The sequence below is a fragment of the Cervus canadensis genome, chromosome 9 (assembly GCF_019320065.1).
Source record: "Cervus canadensis isolate Bull #8, Minnesota chromosome 9, ASM1932006v1, whole genome shotgun sequence".
Classification (NCBI taxonomy): domain Eukaryota; kingdom Metazoa; phylum Chordata; class Mammalia; order Artiodactyla; family Cervidae; genus Cervus; species Cervus canadensis.
Genome location: NC_057394.1, coordinates 7,930,288 through 7,950,205, shown reverse-complemented (window position 1 = coordinate 7,950,205; position 19,918 = coordinate 7,930,288). Strand labels below are relative to the sequence as shown.

The 19,918-nt window shown below is 43.1% G+C and overlaps 1 protein-coding gene across 2 annotated transcripts in view; it reads left to right on the top strand.

The window, feature by feature from the left end:
- LOC122447044 (basic immunoglobulin-like variable motif-containing protein) overlaps positions 1 to 19,918 on the top strand; it is a 62,226-nt gene that overhangs the window by 30,523 nt on the left and 11,785 nt on the right. The window contains exons 1-8 of one of the 2 annotated variants that reach the window (XM_043477337.1): positions 3,500 to 4,004; positions 9,103 to 9,278; positions 10,194 to 10,309; positions 10,701 to 10,787; positions 11,838 to 11,898; positions 15,509 to 15,652; positions 17,956 to 18,163; positions 18,490 to 19,608. In XM_043477337.1, the coding sequence (XP_043333272.1) occupies positions 3,917 to 4,004; positions 9,103 to 9,278; positions 10,194 to 10,309; positions 10,701 to 10,787; positions 11,838 to 11,898; positions 15,509 to 15,652; positions 17,956 to 18,163; positions 18,490 to 19,608 (1,999 nt within the window). In that variant the 5' untranslated portion in view covers positions 3,500 to 3,916. Of the gene's footprint in view, positions 1 to 3,499; positions 4,005 to 9,102; positions 9,279 to 10,193; positions 10,310 to 10,700; positions 10,788 to 11,837; positions 11,899 to 15,508; positions 15,653 to 17,955; positions 18,164 to 18,489; positions 19,609 to 19,918 lie in introns of those variants that run through there. The other variant, XM_043477340.1, reaches the window with a different exon arrangement.

Sequence of the window (19,918 nt, the reverse complement as noted above, 5' to 3'; positions counted from 1 at the left end):
GACTGTAGCCCACCAGGCTCCTCTGTCCATGGGATTCTCCAGGCAAGAAGACTGGAGTGGGTTGCTGTGCCCTCCTCCAGGGGATCTTCCCGATCCAGGGATTGAACCTGCATCTCTTATGCCTTCTGCATTGGCAGGCAGGTTATTTACCACTAACGCTGCCTGGGAAGCCCTTTAAACAGCATCCAAAGGAACCAAATCCTTATTAATCAAATGAACACTCAGTTGATGTTCCTTCCAAAATACATTTTGTATCCAAGAACTGTTGCTCTGGTTTTACAAGCACTTACAGTACTCTAATGTTCACACTGACTACTTGTTTTTACCTAGCTCTCAGGTAACTTCATTTAGAGCAAATCCTGAAAGTGTTCTTTTTCCTGCTACAATGCCCCATCACTAGGACAAGCTGGTGCAGCAGCTATAATACCCCCCAACTTGCCTTCCCCAGACACCAGAGGGGTTCAGGCGAGGTGCTCTATGATTCAATCACATTCTGTATTTCAGTTTTACTCATGGTGCTCTCCCCCTCCGTCATTCACTCAACAAACTAATGGGAGTGTTGCTACCTACTAGGTGCTTCATGTGAAGTCACCGATCTCAGAGAAACCGCACAAGAGAAACGGCATCTCCATTTTATTCAGATTCTCAACACTGAAGAAATGTGCCCAGGATCCTAGCTGTGTCTGCTGGGGCTACCAAAACGAAACGACAGATTGGTAGCTTACACAGCAGATGTTTATTTTCTCATAGCTCCAGAGGCTAGAAGTCAAGATCCAAGGCTTGGTTTCCTGAACCTTCCTGGCTTGCAGGTCGCTGCTGTCTCCCTCTGTCCTCACTTGGTTTTTCCTCTGTGCAAAGAGCCCTAGTGTCTGGGTGTCCAAATTTCCTCTTCTAAGGACACCAGTCAGACTGATTAACTTACCCTAATGGCCTCATTTTAACTTTAAGAAGGCCCAATTTCCAGTCGGTCACATTCTGAGATACTGGGGGTTAGCGCTTCAACATTTGAATTTTGGAGGACACAATTCAGCCCATACCTCAGGATTATAATATGGCTCTGATGGCATCTGAACTAACATTTGCCAGACTCGTGAGAAAATTCAATAGGGTGCAAGATGCCCTGCAGATTTAGATCTGAGGCTGGGAAAGTGGTCATTTACACAATATTTATAGAATTCCTGCTAAATATAAAGAGTGGGGTATACAACAGTCAACAGTTGTTGGTTCCAGTAACTTTACAATCTACTCTGTTGGGCGGAGGGAGACACAAATAGGTAATTATATTAATTCCTGCAAAATACATTTACGAACAAAAGTTCCGCATATAATTTTACATCTGTAGGAAATGCAAATAAGTACCTTATCAGGATTAGCACTGAGAGAAAATTAGTTGTAACTAGGTCGCATGGGTAAAGAATCTATGTGACACAGGAAATGCAGATTAGATTCCGGGTCAGGAAGATTCCAAGCCAGGAAATAGCAACCCATTCCAGTACTGTTGCCTGGGAAATCCCACGGACAGAGGAGCCTGGTGGGCTACAGTCCATGGGGTTACAGGGTCTGAGGTGACTGAGCAACTGAGTACACAGGTCAAGGAATCCTGGCTACTGGGAATCATCTGTTTGGGCAAAAAAGCAGTTTTTCTAAAAACTTATTTTTGAATCATTCTTTTCACTGATTTTAATCTAATTTTAATAGTCCAAGTCTGAGCCAAGAGGTACGAAAAGGCTACCATTCATTGACTACTAGTGGTTAAGTACTTCACAAATATTACCTATGATCCTGGCTTGAAACAGTTTGCAAGACTGCTTCTATGCCCACCTATTACAGATGAAGAAAGATGTTTTGAACAAACCTGATCTGAGCAATGCTAAACACCGTAAGTGGTTCAGTGGGGGTTTGGATCTTAGCCTGAGTGTCCAATCCACCACCTTCACAGGAGCTACTCTGGCAATGAGTTTCTTGTTACTTCTGACCTACAAGCCTAACTCTTAAATGCTGAAGAAAAATGTACTTCAAGGGCTAAGATTTTAAACCATATTACTATCTGGTTACTACAGATTTTCAGATAACGACCTACTTATTAATTAAAAAACATCAACCAAAGCTTCCACCTACTTCTGTTTTATTGATTATGCCAAGGCCTTTGACTGTGTGGATCACAACAAACTGTGGAAAATTCTTAAAGAGATGGAAATACCAGACCATCTGACCTGCCTCCTGAGAAATCTGTATGTAGGTCAGGAAGCAACAGTTAGAACTGGATATGGAAAAACAGACTGGTTCCAAATAGGAAAAGGAGTATGTCAAGGCTGTATATTGTCAACCTGCTTATTTAACTTCTATGCAGAGTATATCATGAGAAATACCAGACTGGATAAAGCACAAGCTGGAATCAAGACTGCCAGAAGTATCAATAACCTCAGATATGCAGATGACACCACACTCCCGGCAGAAAGCGAAGAACTAAAGAGCCTCTTGATGAAAGTGAAAGAGGAGAGTGAAAAAGTTGGCTTAAAACTCAACATTCAAAAAACTAAGATCATGGCATCTGGTCCCATCACTTCATGGCAAATAGATGGGGAACCAGTGGAAACAGGGAGAGACTATTTTTTTTTGGGGGGGGGTGCTCCAAAATCATTGCAGATGGTGACTGCAGCCATGAAAGTAAAAGACATTTGCTCCTTGGAAGAAAAGTTACGCCCAACCTAGACAGCACATTAAAAAGCAGAGACATTACTTTGTCAACAAAGGTCCTTCTAGTCAAAGCTATGGTTTTCCCAGTAGTCAGGTATGGATGTAAGAGTTGGAGTATAAAGAAAGCTGAGCCCGGAAGAATTAATGCTTTTGAACTGTGGTGTTGGAGAAGACTCTTGAGAGTCCCTTGGACTGAAAGGAGATCCAACCAGTCCATCCTCAAGGAGATCAGTCCTGGGTGTTCATTGGAAGGACTGCTGGTGAACCTCCAATACTTTGGCCACCCGGCGCGAAGAATTGACTCACTAGAAAAGACCCTGATGCTGGCAAAGATTGAAGGAGGGAGACGGGGACGACAGAGGATGATGTGGTTGGACAGCATCACCAACTCAATGGACATGAGTTTGAGTAAACTCCGGGAGTTGGTGATGGACAGGGAAGCCTGGCGTGCTGCAGTCCACAGGGTCGCAGAGTTGGACACGACTGAGCGACTGAACTGAATTTAAAGCTTCCACCTTTCTGTTATTGCCTCATGCTAAAAACAATACTTAGCATTAAGAGTTTTCAGAACTGGCGGAAGACTGGGAAGAAACCGATGCTAGAAAAACTCGTACAAACCCGTAACTTCTGAAAGAAAACGCTTTGCGTATGCTTTCAACGTTTAACAGAATCAGGAGGCCTGCGCGGACAAGTTAAGGCGGCCAACACGCCTATAAACCCTGAGGCCGAACCACCCCCCTCACTTCCGGAAATGCATCGGCGCAGCGGATATACGTCATCGTGGGGAGCCGGAACTTCCGCCCTGCGCGACGCATTAGACGGCATCCGAGAAGCTCCATTTCCCGTGCGGAACGCCTGAGCTTGAGAAGATTGGAGTTTTCGGAGGAACTTTTTCTGGCTGTTAAATCTTGCCTGCGCCGTCCCCTTACCCTGGTCGTCCGCTGAGAGTGCAAACGTTTGGACCAGAGCGCTGGAGGAGACGAGGACTTGCCCCTCCGCGTCGCCAGTTTTCTCTGGTCCCATTTTTCTTCCGCGAGGCCGTGTCAGCTTCTGGGACGTCCCCGTTTCGTCGGGGCCGGTTTTCCCTGGACAGCTGCGAGCTCTTGGTTTACCGAGTGGGAGCCGAGAGTACTCTTCCCGGGCCCAGGGCGGCGGTGCAGCCGGGCGGGGAAGACTTGGAGTGAAAAGCCGCCCGCGACGCCGAGGATACAGCTCCCTCATGGGAGTCCAGGGGCTCTGGAAGCTGCTGGAGTGCTCCGGGCGGCAAATCAGCCCGGAGACGCTGGAGGGGAAGATTCTTGCCGTGGGTATCCTTTACGCGGTGTCGGCGCTGGGGATGCTCGGTGGACGCCAGGGTTGTTGTTGTTAATTTATTTTTTTAATTGAAGGATAACTGTTTTACAGAGTTTTGTTGTTTTCTGTCAGACATCAATGTGAGACGCCTGGGCTTTTTGCTCACAGTTTTCCTGGGGCGCAGAGCGGCATTGGTGCGATGAGGGTCTCAGCCCATGGGGTCTCACGCCAGTGGGGGAGGCGGTGGCGGGGAGTAGCTATCGATCTTCCTCAGGACGCTTCCTTTCTCAGTGTCTGCTTTCCTCCCGCGTTGCAGTCACAGCTACCTGGCTTGGAGTCTTAGGCCCAGCGCTCTACGCTTCTCTACAGTTCTTTAATCTGGGAAGTGGAGGTGATAAGTCTCTACACATAGAGTTGGTGGGAGGAATAAAGGGAATATTTAAAGGAGTTTAAAAATTGTGTCTGGCACTGTTAATGCTGTAAATCCTGAAGATGTTATTCCGGCTGGGAGGTCAGCCTGGAGAAAGCGAAGTCGACTTCCTACCAGTGGTTTTGCCAGCCGTTCTGAGTCTTGCTCCGTTTATATTTGTGAGAGGAAGAAAAACGTGTGTGGACATGTGTTTTACATTTTCTTTTTTTTTCAGTGACATTGCTTTTTGTTATGATTTTTGGAATACGAAATTCGTATGGTACAACACCGCAAAGATTTCAGAAGGTGTACAGTGCATTATTCTCCCAGCCTCTGTGATGGATTTGTTTCTGTGCGTGTTTGGCTGGTATCATCTTTAGAATTAAATGTTTTTTCCTGGTTACTGAAACAAGTGAAGGCTGTTTCTGAAATTTTAGCATTTTTATTCGGTAGGCATTCTTTTTTCTGTTTTTATCTTTATTTTCTTTTTCTGAGTGTCTATTCTGTTGCAGAAGCTGGTGGTACCTTCCACCAGTTCCCTAAGTGGGGACATATGAGCCTCGGAACCCATGCTCTGTGGAGAAGACAGTCCTGCAGTAATTGCTGTGGTAAATGCACTGTCAGAGGGGATGGGGAACACTGGTAATTTTTTTTTAAGTAAAGCAAGACGATGATGATGAGGTTTATATATATATATTTTTGCAATGTGGGTAATTTAAAACACATCCGTAATGAATAGTGGCTTAAAAGTTTTATGCCTGGTACCTTGGGGCGAAGGTTTGTGTTTTTTTAAAGTACATGAGCTGTTGCTGCCTTCTAGTGGTTCATTAAACCACTGCTTTCTGAAGGTTTTCTCCTTGGAACTATTAATACCTATCCACAGGAATGAAAACAGTCTTCAGTGTCAGGAACCCTTAAAACGTCAGCAGAAATTTATATGAGTTTACATTGAAGCCCATAATTTTTAAAATGTATTCAGGTTTTTTGGTTTTATTTGTTAATGAAGAAATTACCCTTGACATACTAGGTTCATAATTTATTCTTGAAACCCTGAAATAAATTATTTGGTCTTTTTACCATTTCCAGCTGAGCGTCTTATTTACACAATATAAATGTTCGTGTCAAATAATAAAGAATTAATAATTAAACTTTCATCTCTTATGGACCTTAGCATTTGTAAAATACACTTAACTCTATTATTAACAAAATATTACACTGTTTAGGCCCCACCTGCAATGTGGGGGACCTGGGTTCGATCCCTGGGTTGGGAAGATCCCCTGGAGGAGGGCATGGCAACCCATTCCAGTGTTCTTGCCTGGAAAATCCCCGTGGACAGAGGAGCCTGGTGGCCTGCAGTCATGGGGTGGCACAGAGTCAGACATGACTGAGCGACTAAGCACAGCGTGTTTAGTAGCCTGTGTTTCAGAAGGTTCATATCTAGTTCCAAAGGATAGCAGAGTTGAGAGCTGCCGATCTGAAATTAGATTTTCTCATTCCCTGGTGGCTCAGATGGCAAAGAAATCTGCCTGCAGTGCTGGAGACTCAGGTTCAATCCCTGGGTTGGGAAGGTCCCCTGGAGAAGGGAATGGTTACCCAACCCAGTATTCTTGCCTGGAGAATCCCATGGACAGAGGAGCCTGGCGGGCTACAGTCATTGGGGTAGCAAAGGGTCCAACACGACTTAACACTCTTCATAAAGTGTGAGTGACTTAACACTCTTCATAAAATTGAATGAGTTAAGTAGAAACTTATTCCACATAATACAGTGGTGTAGCAACTGGAAACAAGCCAATTAGAAATCTTGACCCAGTAGGATACAGAGCTAAGCCAACACCGAATCCTGCTTCCAGGGTGGACCCTTTAGCTGACGTCTTCTCATCCTCACCACTGCTTTCGGCTTTCACTCAGGCTATTGTAACTAGTTTAAAGCTGGTTTCCTTGTATTAATAGTTCGTTCCTCACTTGGCCACTGGGGTGAGTCTTCAGTCACATCCATCCAGTGACTGCAGGTCCATCACATCCTCTCCCTGCTCCTCTTGCACCTGCCATGCTGTCCTTGAACAGAACGCACTTCTGTCCCAGGGCATTTCGTTTGCTATGCCTCCTGCCTCACTGTCTTCTCTCATTACTCCTGTTCATGCACTCTAGACCTCTGCTACTTCTTTGAACAGGCCTTCTCTGTCCGATGTAGTCCCTGTTGTCTTAGACGGTAAAGAATCTGTTTGCAATGCAGGAGACCTGGATTTGACCCCTGGGTTGCAAAGATCCCCTGAAGAAGGAAATGGCGGCCAACTCCAGTATTCTTGCCTGGAGCATTCCATGGACAGAGGAGCCTGGTGGGCTATAGTCCATGAGGTCACAGAGTCAGACACGACTGAGCAACTTTCAATTTTTTCCTACCTAAAGGGCCATTGTGACTCCCAATCACATTTTTGTCCATTTGCTTTGTTAGTTTTTTCGTTGGCACTTAGAACAACCTAATGTATTCTGTAACTATACTTGATTTTTATTGTCTGCCTTCCCCATTAGAATTGCATGTTTCTCAGGGGTCTGGACCCTGATTATTTTGTTCATGTTATTTTTCACTCTTCTATCCTTAGGATTTTGGATATGTCTAGTAGCCCACAAAAAGCTAGGAGTGAATCTAGCTTGCTATCCACTAGTTATTTTATGTAGTGTTTATTCAGTTAATTGTTGATGGGCCTGGTCTTTTATGGTGGTAAGTTAGGTAATGCCATTCATATAAATATTTAACTGTTCAGCTCATTCGATTGCAGGTCTTTGTTGCCTCCTCTTTGCGCTGAGAGGGAGAGCCATGCCCGCCAGTGTGGTTTAGACACATCACGGAGCTCACAGTCTGGACTGCTCCCCCACCAGATTGTAAACTCCATTAGGCCAAATGCTTTATTTGGTCTAGTTCTGTATCCCCAGCTCACAGAAGCATTTCTGCTGTGAAGTCAGCAAGGTGTTTTTACACAGGAGTGGATAACTGGACGTCTTAATCTCAGCCAAGGACGTGACACCTAAACCTGACCTGAGACCTGAGAGGAGGGCAGCTCTAGGCTCAGAGCGGGAGGAACTTTTTCAGGCTGGGGAAGGAGCCTGGAGAAGACCCTGCAGGAAGGAAGGAGCTCAGTGACTTCTAGGCTTTGAAAGAAGCCCAGTGACTTGACACGAGCCAGGAGAAATAAGAGGGCAGCTCATTCAGGGCTTCACAGGCCATGGGTAGAAGTTTCAGATGATATCCTAAAGGCCATGGGAAGCCTCCCAGGGGTTTTCACTATAGGTATGTTAATGAAATCTAGCGTACACTTTCAGGATAGACTAAAAGGTAGAACTGATGGGACCTTGCAGGGCCGGGTGAGGGGAAGGTATGGGGTGGCGCTCAGGGTTCTGGCTTGAGCGGATCAGAGAGATGGCCACTGAAATGGGGGTGTGAGCAGCCTGGTGAGAAGACGCGGAGCTCAGTTTTGTTTTGTTTTTAATTTTTTTTTTTTTAACGGATCTCAGTTTTTGCTTGTGTCAAGTCTGCAGTGACTGTGAGGCAGCAGGTAGAGATGTCAACTGAGCCATCCATTCTGGGGTCAGGATAGCTCTGGGGCAGAGGTGCATGCGTGGAGTGGGGGGCTGCGGGGGCTGCAGTGGGGATGGGGCGTGGGGGGGAGCGCGGAGGTAGCCTGGATGGACGCTGCGGACAGGAGGAAAGGACAGGGCCTGAGCACCACCACCGCGGAAGTGAGCACTCTGATGGTGGGCCAGGGGAGTGGGCAGAGATCCAGGGAACGCAGCAGAGGGCTGTGTCCCTTTCTTAGGAACAAACAGAAAACAATTGGTTAAAAAGCACCCTTTAGTGAAGTTTAAAAATAGAAGACGACTCCAAGAAGAAAACAATCAGTTGTAATCACAGCAGAAGATAGCTACTCTTAATACTGGGTTGACCAAAAAGTTCTTTCTGGTTTTTCTGTAGTATCTTACGGAAGACCCTGAACCATCTTTTGCGTCAACCCAGTGTTTTGAGGTCTGAGCTTCCAGTATATTTAACATACTGCATAGGTTACACAATAGATGTATACTTTCCATACTTTTGTAACTTGTTTTATTTCTTCCTTTAATAATAATTTGTGACTGCCTTACATGCTTAGGCAGCTTCGTTTTTAAGGGTCACTTGGATTCCAGCAAATCATGATATCATAATCTAATTACAAAAAAGAAGACCAGCTGGAAAACTTCCATTCTTTATATTTTCATTATTATAAACAAAACCACCTTATAAGTCACTCTGATTTTATCAGTCTATGATGACTTCTAGAGGATACGAGTGTGGAAGTGGAATTCTTACATAAAAGAGAGTAGATTTTAAAGTGTTTTGCTTTGAATTGCTAAATCGTTCTCCAAAAGAGTTGGTTAATTTACTAAAATTTCATGTAGATCACTGATTTCTTTTAAAGAAGTTCCTTTCAATTAGACTTTTTGAAGGAGACATGTGCCTGTGTAAGCTTTTACAATTCAGGATGTAAATACTGATGACAGGAGCCCAACTAAAGTGAACCCACTATAGGGAGATTCCAGTAGGGCTGAATATTTTTCAGTTTCAAATGAATTGGGATGAGTGCTCAGTTTTAATGTTTTGATAATATCAGACATTGGGAATTTTAAGGGGAGGGAAGGATTTGCAGAGTGTTTTCCATGAACAATTCTTCTAGATATTAGCATCTGGTTAAACCAGGCTCTTAAAGGAGTCCGCGATCGCCACGGGAACTCGATAGAAAACGCCCATCTTCTCACTTTGTTCCACCGACTCTGCAAACTCTTATTTTTCCGAATTCGTCCTATTTTTGTGTTTGATGGGGATGCTCCACTATTGAAGAAACAGACATTGGTAAGAGTTATATATATATAATTTTTTTTCTGTCTGCATTCTTAGAATTTTAGGTCAAATTTTAATTGACCTAAAATTAAAATTTTCTTCTTAGAATTTTGGAAGCCAAGACTTACTTTGACATATATCCAATTTAATTCAACTTTTAAAAATTTATCATGAACAGATAATTTATTTTCAAAGAGGTTTACCTCTAAGAACATTGTATAACATGCGTGCAATAATACTTAACTTTTAATAAAACTATTAAAGTTAACAGTAGTTATAGTAAAGAGTTTTCCCTTTAGATTGTCTTCTTAAGTGTTCTACAGTTAAACTTACACAATATTGTATGGCGACTATATAAAAAAGAAAAAGAATGTTTTTATATTCCTGCCTTATATTCACCTACAGAGACTATTTCATTTTTTCCTCTTTGGAAATTTCTTGCGAGGTATTTCTGTACATTTTAGAATTTCTTATGACATCATTTTGGATATGGAAGGGCAGAGTTACATATAAGTAATGTGTTTTTATAAAAACTAATACCAGAAATTGGTTTTGACCTAACAGTAGCATTTTAAAGAGTAGTTAATTGATGTAATAATCCCTTTGGGGAAGCATTTACTTAATTATATAGTATTAAGTTTAGGCTTCCTGGGAACATTAAAGAACATTTAAAAGAAACAAAGTAATGGTTTCCCAAAAACATTGTATAATAATTCATTAAGTAATACTTAGTTGGAAACTCTGGCTGTCCTTTACACAACAAAAACCTGAAGCTATTCACTGGTACGCTAATTAGGAGAAAATACTGAAACAGGTATAATCTGAAAACTCAGAAGACAAACCAAATTCCATGGGGAAAAAAGCCACAGAATTGTTTTTAATATACTAATACCTCGAGATAAAATCCTATATTCTTTCTTCTCACAGGCTAAGAGAAGGCATAAAAAGGACTTGGCCGCCAGTGACTCCAAAACAACCACCGAGAAGCTTTTGAAAACATTTTTGAAAAGACAGGTTCTCAAAACTGCCTTAAAAAGCAAAAGGCAAGCAGAGAATTACATTCATCTCAAAGATGAACATTTTTTATGTTTGCAGTGAGTTCTGTGATTCCCTTTCCCTAATGAGAGGAATCAATGGAATGTCCATTTGACCGAGTGAATTGAAGTTGTGAAAGTTCTCTGTTCTTTGAGAATCAGCTTTGACAGTGAGAAGGAAAAGCTGCTAGGTTGCATCACTTGTCCGTTTTACTCTCCTAACAGTCTTCTACATGCCAGGACCAGGTTCCCTCTTTCTGGAGCCGGGCAGGCCAGCAAGGGCAGAACCCATCCCCCGAGTTTCCCCTTCTCAGCTGGGCTTGTGTGTTCAGTGGGGAGTACTACTGACTCCAAATACTGTTTCCTGTCATCTCTGGTGACGTCTCTGTGTACTTTTCAGGGAGGAAGCCCTTCCCAGTCTTACTCAAGTTCAGAGAGAAGATGACATCTACGCTTTGCCACCTTTACAAGAGAACGAGAAAAACAGGTAAATGTTTTAACTCTTTAAAAATGTTATTGCTGCATTCAGACAGATTTAAACCTTTACGTTTTCCTTAAATGATAAGGTGTGTTGGATTAATACATCTGCAATACACATTCTTGACACTTTTAGATTGGTTTTTAAAGGCTACATCTTCTACTGACTCCGTTTGTGTTTTAGTGGTTTGTGGTGGTTTCCTTTCTTCCTCCTCAGGAGCCTGTGTTAGCACTGTTCATTGAGAGTTTGTGATGTGGATTCTGTTTTTTCTGAGTCTTTGCTGACACCTGCCGTCTGAATGTGCTTCTCAGCCCGGCGTTTTCTCTCTCACCATCGCTGAAGTCCACACACACGATGTCCTCCCTTGTTAAATCCAGTGGCTGCTTTGCAGTTCTCAGGCTGATGTGGTGCCCACATGGTCCTGCTCTCCGGGGACCTCTCAGGTCGCTCTTCCTCCTGCTGGCTGATAATCCTCAGTGGCTTCTCTGGTTGCAGTGCAGGTGGAGGGCCAGTTTGTCCTTCCCCACTCACCCCTTCCTTTCCCAGGGCTCCCGTGAGGCCACACAGCTTTTGAATCGCCGCTGCCGCCATCACTGTGTCTCGAGGTTATTGGCCTGGCTTCTGCACTTCAGTCTCCATCTCTGATCTTACCCCTTTGGAGGAACTCCTGTCAGGCCCAGTTGCTGATTTGTAGTGTAGAACCTGTTAAAACTCAAATCTGATACTGTCGTGTCCTTGCTTAAAACACTTTCTAGTTTCTCCTTTTTTCTCCAAGCAGTGTAATTGCGAGAGACTTCAGAAAGCTCCTGTGGTGAGGTGACTCTTAATTGTCCCTTTGGCAAACCTGCTTTGCCCTGGTGATGGAAGGTGTTAGATCTTGTTATGATCGCTCCCTTACAGGTGTCCCCACCAGACGGTGAGACCAAAGATGGCTCAGTTCTTGCCATCTTATTCACCAGCTTCTGTAGCTTCTATAACTAGCAGTGCCTTGCACTCAAGAAATATTTTTGTAAGTTGTCATTAAATCATAGGTATTATAAATCTGTGTTTGACTTTCAGTTCAGAAGAGGAGGATGAAAAAGAATGGCAAGAAAGAATGAGTCAGAAACAGGCATTACAGGTATTTAATAATTTTTGAATTCAGGATTCATTCTATTATTAGTATTTGAAATGAATAACATGAAAATGAATGATTTTAATGAGGTAGTATGGACTTATGAATGTTCTTGATAAGACAGATACTACCTTATTTGTTGTGTATATATATGTGTGCATGTATTATATAAAATATACACATGCTTATAAACATATATGGAATTATGCATATCTAGATACCCAAAATGAGCCATCTCTCTTTTTTAGCCAATCAGTGAATAAATATAATAATTAATGCTTATATAATATAATAATGCTTATATAAAAATATGGAAAGCATATCACCCATGAATAACTTCTAGTAGCATTTTGCTGTATGTTAGTGCCCCTCCCACCCTGTACAGTTGCATATCTGTGTGTGTATGTGTGTTTGGAAATGTGTGTATGTTTCACGGGTACCTGGGTACGTATACATTTACGAAGATCTATGCTGGTGCACAGGCTGTAGTTATCTATCTCTGTGTAACTTAGTGCTGTGACAGCAGTCTTATTATCATCGTCTTCGCTGACCTGGGGGTTGACGAGCGCAGGGGGCAGTTTCCTCGAGCGTCTCCAGGGTGGGTGCAGTCAGGCTGGAGCTGGGACTGGAGCCCCTCCAGGCCTCCTCACCTGCGTGCCCCGCTGCTGATGCTGGCAGTCTGCCAGAACCCCTGTCTGACTGTCCTGAGCTCGGGCACAGTGGTGGCGGGTTCCCTGGGCAGGAGCCCAGGAGGAAGTGGCCGCTGGGCCCGTGCTACCCTTTCTGACGGCCTTGGGGGATGCGCCCCGTCCACGGCGCACTGTTCACTGGCTGCCGGGTAAGGTCAGCACCTACTGGGTGGGAGGGGAATTCATCCAGAAAAGAAAGTCAGAGAACCTGTGGATGCATTCCATAGTGTAACGAATAACATGCTTACAAATCGAGCTTGTGCTGTGGATACAAGTTTTTGAAATTTCCTGCAAGTTTCTCAGAATAGCAGGTAACATTCTTTGATTTCCTTGTCTATTTATAATAGTATTTGAGTATGTCTGTTAGAAGACTTTTGAGCTAAAATTGCAAGCTTCTTCAGCTCATGGAGGTCCTGCCTTATTAACACAGCCAAGAGCAGAGACTTGGTGAAGACCATGGGCTCTGTGGGCAGAGTGACCTGCAGATAAATCTGGGCTCCCCTGCTCGCTAGCTCTGAGATCTTAGGTCTTATGCAACTTAGCTTCTCCATGGTGCTTTTTTTTTTTTAAATTTTTGATGCCTTCCCTGTTGGAGTGATGAGATCATTCTTGAGGGAGAACACTGGAAGCTCTGACTGAAGTGACTGGCCCATTTTAAGTGCTTGCTGGTCTACAAACACACAGCACACATACAAACAAGAGAGCAAGCTGTATTATTTTATCTTTACTAATGAAGAGTTTTAAAGTACTTTCATTAATCAAGTTAAAATTTAGAAAAGTTTTACACTTTTGCATGTCTGTGAAATTTCTCACAGTTAATTTCACTTTTGATTTTAAAAAGTGAAAGTGAAAGTTGCACGGTTGTGTCCAACTCTTTGTGGCCCCATGGACTGTAGTCTGCCCGGCTCCTCTGTCCATGGAATTCTCCAGGCAAAAATACTGGAGTGGGGTGCCATTTCCTTCTCTAAGGGATCTTCCCAACCCAGGGATCAAACCCAGGTCTCCTGCATTGCAGGCAGATTCTTTACCAACTGAGTCACTAGGTTAAGAGCAAAATAGAATGTATCTAACTAAAGCAATTATAAATATTAGTCAAATTCATAAGGCTCATCTCTGTCTCAGGATCTTTGCATTTACTGTCCCTTCAGCCTCGAATGCTCTTCCCTGAGAAAATTTTTGGTGTCTTTCATGTCTCTGCTCACAGGTCATTATTATTATTTTTTTACTTTTTATTTTGCATTGGGGTAGAGCCGATTAACAATGTTGTGGTAGTGTCAGGTGAATATAGGTCATTATTTTTTGTGGTTCTTTTCTACTTACCAAATATTTTTTTCTCTTTCTATTCTAATCAGCTCTATCAGATTAACTTGCTTTGTTTTCTCATCATTATCTTGTTCATTTATTTGTTTATCATGTGTCATCTTCTACTCCTAGGAGTAGAAGTTTCTCTGGCATGATCTCTAAAGTACTTTAACACCTAGAACAGTGCATGGCATGTTAGAGATGCCTGGTAAGTATTTCTTTCTTTCTTTTGAATGAATGAATGTTGTTGTTCATTCACTCAGTGCTGTCCGACCCTTTGTGACCCCATGGACTGCAGCATGCCAGGCTTCCCTGTCCTTCACCATCTCCCAGAGCTTGCTCAAACTCATGTCCTTTGAGTTGGTGATGCCATCCAACCATCTCATCCTCTGTTGTCCCCTTCTCCTGCCTTCAGTCTTTCCCATCATCAGGGTCTTTTCCAGTGAGTCAGTTCTTTGCATCAAGTGGCCAAAGTATTGGAGCTTCAGCCTCAGCATCAATCTGTCCAGTGAATATTTTGGATTGATTTCCTTTAGGATTGCAGTCCAAGGGACTCTCAAGAGTCTTCTTCAATACCACCATTCAAAAGCTTGGTGCTTAACCTTCTTTATGGTCCAACTCTCACATCCATACATGACTACGGGAAAAACCATACCTTTGACTAGATGGACCTTTGTCGGCAAAGAAATGTCTCTGCTTTTTAATATTCTGTCATAGCTTTTTTTCCAAGGAGCAAGCGTCTTTCAATTCATGGCTGCAGTCACCATCTGCAGTGACTTTGAAGCCCAAGAAAATAAAGTCTGTCACTGTTTCCATTGTTGCTCCATCTATTTGCCATGAAGTGATGGGACCAGACGCCATGATCTTTGTTTTTTGAATGTTGAGTTTTAAGCCAGGTTTTTCACTTTTTTTCCACTTTTTTTTCACTTTTTCAGCTTCATCAAGAGGCTCTTTACTTCTGCTTTGCTTTTTGCCATAAGGGTGGTGTCATCTGCATATCTGAGGTTACTGATATTTCTCCTGGCAATCTTGATTCCAGCTTGTGCTTCCTCCAGGCCGGCATTTCGCATGATGTACTTGGTATATAAGTTAAATAAGCAGGGTGACAATATACAGCCTTGACATACTCCTTTCCCAATTTTGAACCAGTCTGTTGTTCCACGTCAGGTTCTAACTGTGGCTTCTTGACCTGTATACAGGTTTCTCAGGAGGCAGGTACGGTGGTCTGATACTCCCATCTCTTTAAGAATTTTCCACAGTTCGTTGTTATCCACACAGTCAAAGGCTTTAGGATCGATGAAGCAGAAGTAGATATGTTTCTGGAATTCTCTTGCTTTTTCTATAATCTAACAGTTGTCGGCAATTTGATCTCTGATTCCTCTGCCTTTTCTAAATCCAGCTTGAACATCTGGAAGTTCTCGGTTCATGTACTGTTGAATGAGTAAATGGATGTATTCCTTCACCTGTCCATTCACTTTAATGCCTGTTGCAGATTATGTATGTGTTTAGCCTACTGTAGATTATGTAGAACTCTATATAAGCACACTCACACAAAGTCTGGCATGGTGAATAGAGTTAAGTGAATAAAATGTAAATGTCATGGTGTTACGTTTCACTCTTTACAGGAAGAGTTCTTTCGCAATCCTCATGCAGTTGACATTGAGTCTGAAGATTTCAACAGCCTGCCCCTTGAAGTAAAGCATGAAATCTTGACTGATATGAAGGAATTTACTAAGCGGAGAAGAACATTATTTGAAGCAATGCCAGAGGTGAAGTATACAACAGCACGTTAATGTGTAAAGTTAAGAATGTCAGCAAAATTTTTGTTACAATTAAAGAATATTGATAAACATTACTCACACGATCTGTTGTTTTCAGTAAATAGCCTTTGCATAGCTCTGAGGTCCTGTGAAACATCATTTATGTATAAGTCAGAACTTACAGATACTTACTCACAGAAGACCTCTTGACTTGCCACCAAGACCAAGTCTCGTCTCCTGCTCTGTGTTCTCACAGCTCCCTGTGGTGTCTCTTTAGATTCTTAGCACCCAAACGTGCCTACCTTGTGCTCTTCTGTATTTTCAGCACTTAGCTCAGTATTTTTCACATAGTTGATGCTTAGTAGTTTGGTCCTTAAGTTAGTTCATGAAAGTTATTTTAATCCATCATATACATTGTAGGATATTAGCAATAATATAGAGCCTGATCACAGTGGAGAAGTTTGTTCTAACTTGAAATTCCAGGTATCTGTTCCCCTGAAGGCTAAAAGTGTAGTCAGATCTTCCATCTTCTCTCTTCCTCTTTCTGGACGGTGCTAACAGGGATTCAGTGGTAAATTCCTCAACTTGGAGCCTCTGATGGTGGCTTTGCAGCCACAGAAACGTGAAGTGGGGCAGTGCATGGAATTGGGTTGTCTTGAGTGTGTTCCCTGGTCTTACTGCACCATCATTACTGTGTTTAGCTGGTGAATGAGTCTTGTTTTCCTTCCTACTGCTACAACCTGCTCTTTCTAACATTGTTCTCCCTTAAGTTTGCCTATGAATTTTGTAATATTGCTAATGAATGGATGTGGGGCTTGTTTTTTTTCTACAGACTTTTGAACATTTTGTAGATTGATAGAAAAAATATGAAAAGGGCAGGAGCTGTTTCTTTTCCCATCACTCCCTTTCTGCTTTTTCATGAAGCACATGAACGTAGGAGAACACTAAGGTGTACAGAAATGATGTACAAAGGACAGAAGTAAACTTAATTTCATCTCGGGAGAGGGGGGAATCCATGCTCAGTTTATCAACCAAGCATTTTTACAAATAAGTTTTATTTATTTGCTTTGGCTGCACCGGGTCTTTGTTGCTCTGCACAGGCATTTCTCCAGGTGCGGGGCGTGGGCTTCTTAGTGTGCAGGCTTCTCTTGCGGGGAGCACGGGTTCTAGGGCAAGCAGGCTCAGTAGTTGCAGCTCCTGGGCCCAAGAGCACGGGCTCAATAGTTGTGGGGCGTGGGCTTAGTTGTTCACAGCCTGTGGGATCTTCCTGGACCAGGGATTGAACCAGTCTCTCCTGCATTGGCAGGTGGATTCTTGACTCCTGAGGCACCAGGGAAGCCCTCTGAAGCCCTCAGTCAAGCTTTTTATTTCTTGAGTGTGAAAGGACCTCTGGCTTGTCTTTTGAGGGAATAGAATTTGGATTATGTAAACAATAGTGGAACAGATGGTAGAAAAAGAGAGAGTCCCAATGCCTTGCTCCATTTCTTCTCTTTGTTCTCTCTGCAGAGCCTCTGGGCTGGGTCGGCCAGGGTGGAGTGGGGCACAGCCCATTGGATCTGTCATTCTGGTAGCTGAGGGAAGTTCTGAGTCACTCAGGTTGGACCTTTGCATTGTCTGTACATCAGGCAAATGCAATGTTGATAATAGTAATGTTGGTGAGAATATGAATAATCATAATAATCTTGGTAATAATTTAGTATAAGGCTTAGCAACCTGGTTTTGACCCAGATCTACCATGTAACTAACCACACGGTTCTAGAGGGGTTACTTAAACTGTTTGAGTCTCACTTTCTTCATTTGTAGAATGGAGATAATGACTTCTGTCTCCTTCGTGGTTGAGAATAAAATGGGATAATACATGTAAAAACACTTAGAAGAATGCCTTACTCAGGAGATGTGCTGTAAATGTTAAGTATTATTAATAACTGATTACAATGATTTATCATGTGTCTTTTGTGAACTAGGGACCCGCACTTCACTTGCATTCTAAAAAACTGTCTGTTAAGCCACAGTCAATATTTCAGACTCCCTGGTATGCATCCCACGCTCAATAAATGTTTTTTGAGTAAATAATTGAATCATAAACAGGATTCATGATTTCTTTTCTCTTACCCAGTTCTTTTTGTTTGAAAGATTATAACAAGGCAATTATGGCTTTCCCCTACTATTCACATTTTACTTTTCTAGTGTAAAAATACCACCAATGGGAAAAATCAGTTATTCTTTATCTCCTTTGGGGATAAGGGTGGAAGTATGGGAATGCTATCTGTATTTAATATATGAAATCATTCTGTTGGTTTATTTTGTTTTAGGAGTCCAATGACTTTTCACAGTACCAGCTAAAAGGCTTGCTTAAAAAAAACTATCTAAACCAACACATAGAAAATGTTGAGAAGGAAATGAATCAGCAGCATTCAGGGCAAATCCAAAGGCAGTATGAAGATGAAGGAGGCTTTCTGAAGGAGGTGGAGTCCAGGAGAGTGGTCTCTGAGGATACTTCCCACTACATCTTGATAAAAGGTACCACATACCATCACTTACTTGATGGTTAAAACCCAAAAGTATGTTGTGTCTCTGAATTCTATAAACTCCCACTTGCAGATAATATGAATGAAGCCCTACTTAATTTATTAACTATAATTATTATTAATGTGATGATCTATACAACCTTTAATGTATTAACTAGTACTGTACCAACACACTTTAAAATTAATTAATTCCTAGTTGCTGGTTAAATGAGAATTTATAACTTCATCATGAGAACAAGTATATTCTTACTCATCTAACTAGAAGCATGCTGTCACCCTGTAGAATGACCTAGTGACACTGTTTTCATTTTTCTCAAGGTATTCAAGCTAAGAAAGTCACAGAAGTGGATTCAGAGTCCCCTCCTTCTTGCAGCGAAAAGCATAGCAGGGCTTTAGACACAAAGTCACCTCCGTGTGAAAAACTGAAGCCAAAGAAAGAGCCTGACGCCTCCCCGCCCTCCCCAAGAACCTTGCTGGCCATGCAGGCTGCCCTGCTGGGCAGTAGCTCAGAAGATGAGCTGGAGGGTGAGCATCGCAGGCTGTGTGATGTGAAGAACCCACCTGCTCCCGCCCCTGAGGGTTCTGTGTCCCCGCTGACCCTCTTGGCCATTCAGAGAGCTCTCGATGATGATGATGAAGATCTGAAAGTGCATGCCGGTGTGCAGACAGAAGGGGCGGGCAGGAGAAAACCAAGACCGCTGGTGAGCAGTTCTGATGAGGAAGCTGCGGAAGAACCTGAAGTGAGAGATGGAGACAGAGAGCTGTTGACGGCAGCGCCTCGCGCTGCCAGTGTGACCCTAACAGAGGACCACGTGACCCACACCAGTGATGAAAAAGAGCGGACAGACTCGGCTTCTTTACCGCGGACTGTCTTTTGTCAAGGCAGCGAGTCTAGCCTTCCAAAAGAACAGACGCCACCTATGCACGCGGTGAAGGAACCCTTTCAGACCAGCGCTGAGTCTACAGCTCAGGATGGAAAAGATCTGGTTCCTCTAGAAAGCACTGTGGTCCCACACGGGGATGCGCCTGGGCTCTGGGGGGGACCAGAGCAGATACCAACACCTCCGACAAGCCCAAGTTCTGGGTCAAGGAGTGGGACGTACACCAAAGTGTCCGAGCCACAGCAGGCTCTTCCCCCCGAGAGTAAACATGACACCTCTGTTCTCTCAAGTGATGACGAAACAGGATCTGAAAAACATCCTGCCCCTGATGTTGTTGGCACCGCCAGTTTGCAGGACTCGAGTAACACCCTGAGTGTTGCTAGAGAGACAGTAAGTGACTTAGGAAATGTGGCATCTGTTAGTGCCCCAGAGCATGAGAATTTCTTGAAAACCATCCAAGAACATGAGACCGTTGAATCTGCAGGCCAGGGTTTGATTTTGGCGCCAGAGTCCACGGAACCAACAGAAGTAGACTCCGAAGACAGTGAATCTGATGGTAGGTGCTGGTGCTTTCCTAAGAGATAAAGAAAAGCAGGATTTCACACCTGAGCATGGTCCAGGTCCACATTGTTCAGCTGATGAACTAGAGACCCAGAAGGGTCAAGTGACTTTGCCAGGGACACATAGCTCATAATGCAATCTTGACCTTTCCTGGTGGCTGCTCTTTTTGTTGTACTTAAATTAGGGAGGAAGTGCCCTAGTTGGAGAAGATAAAGGTGAGTTTCCCTTTAATTTTTTTAGTTTTTTGTTTTGAAATAATTGGAAAGTTTAAAAATGTTGAAAAAAATACTTCAAAACCTTCTATC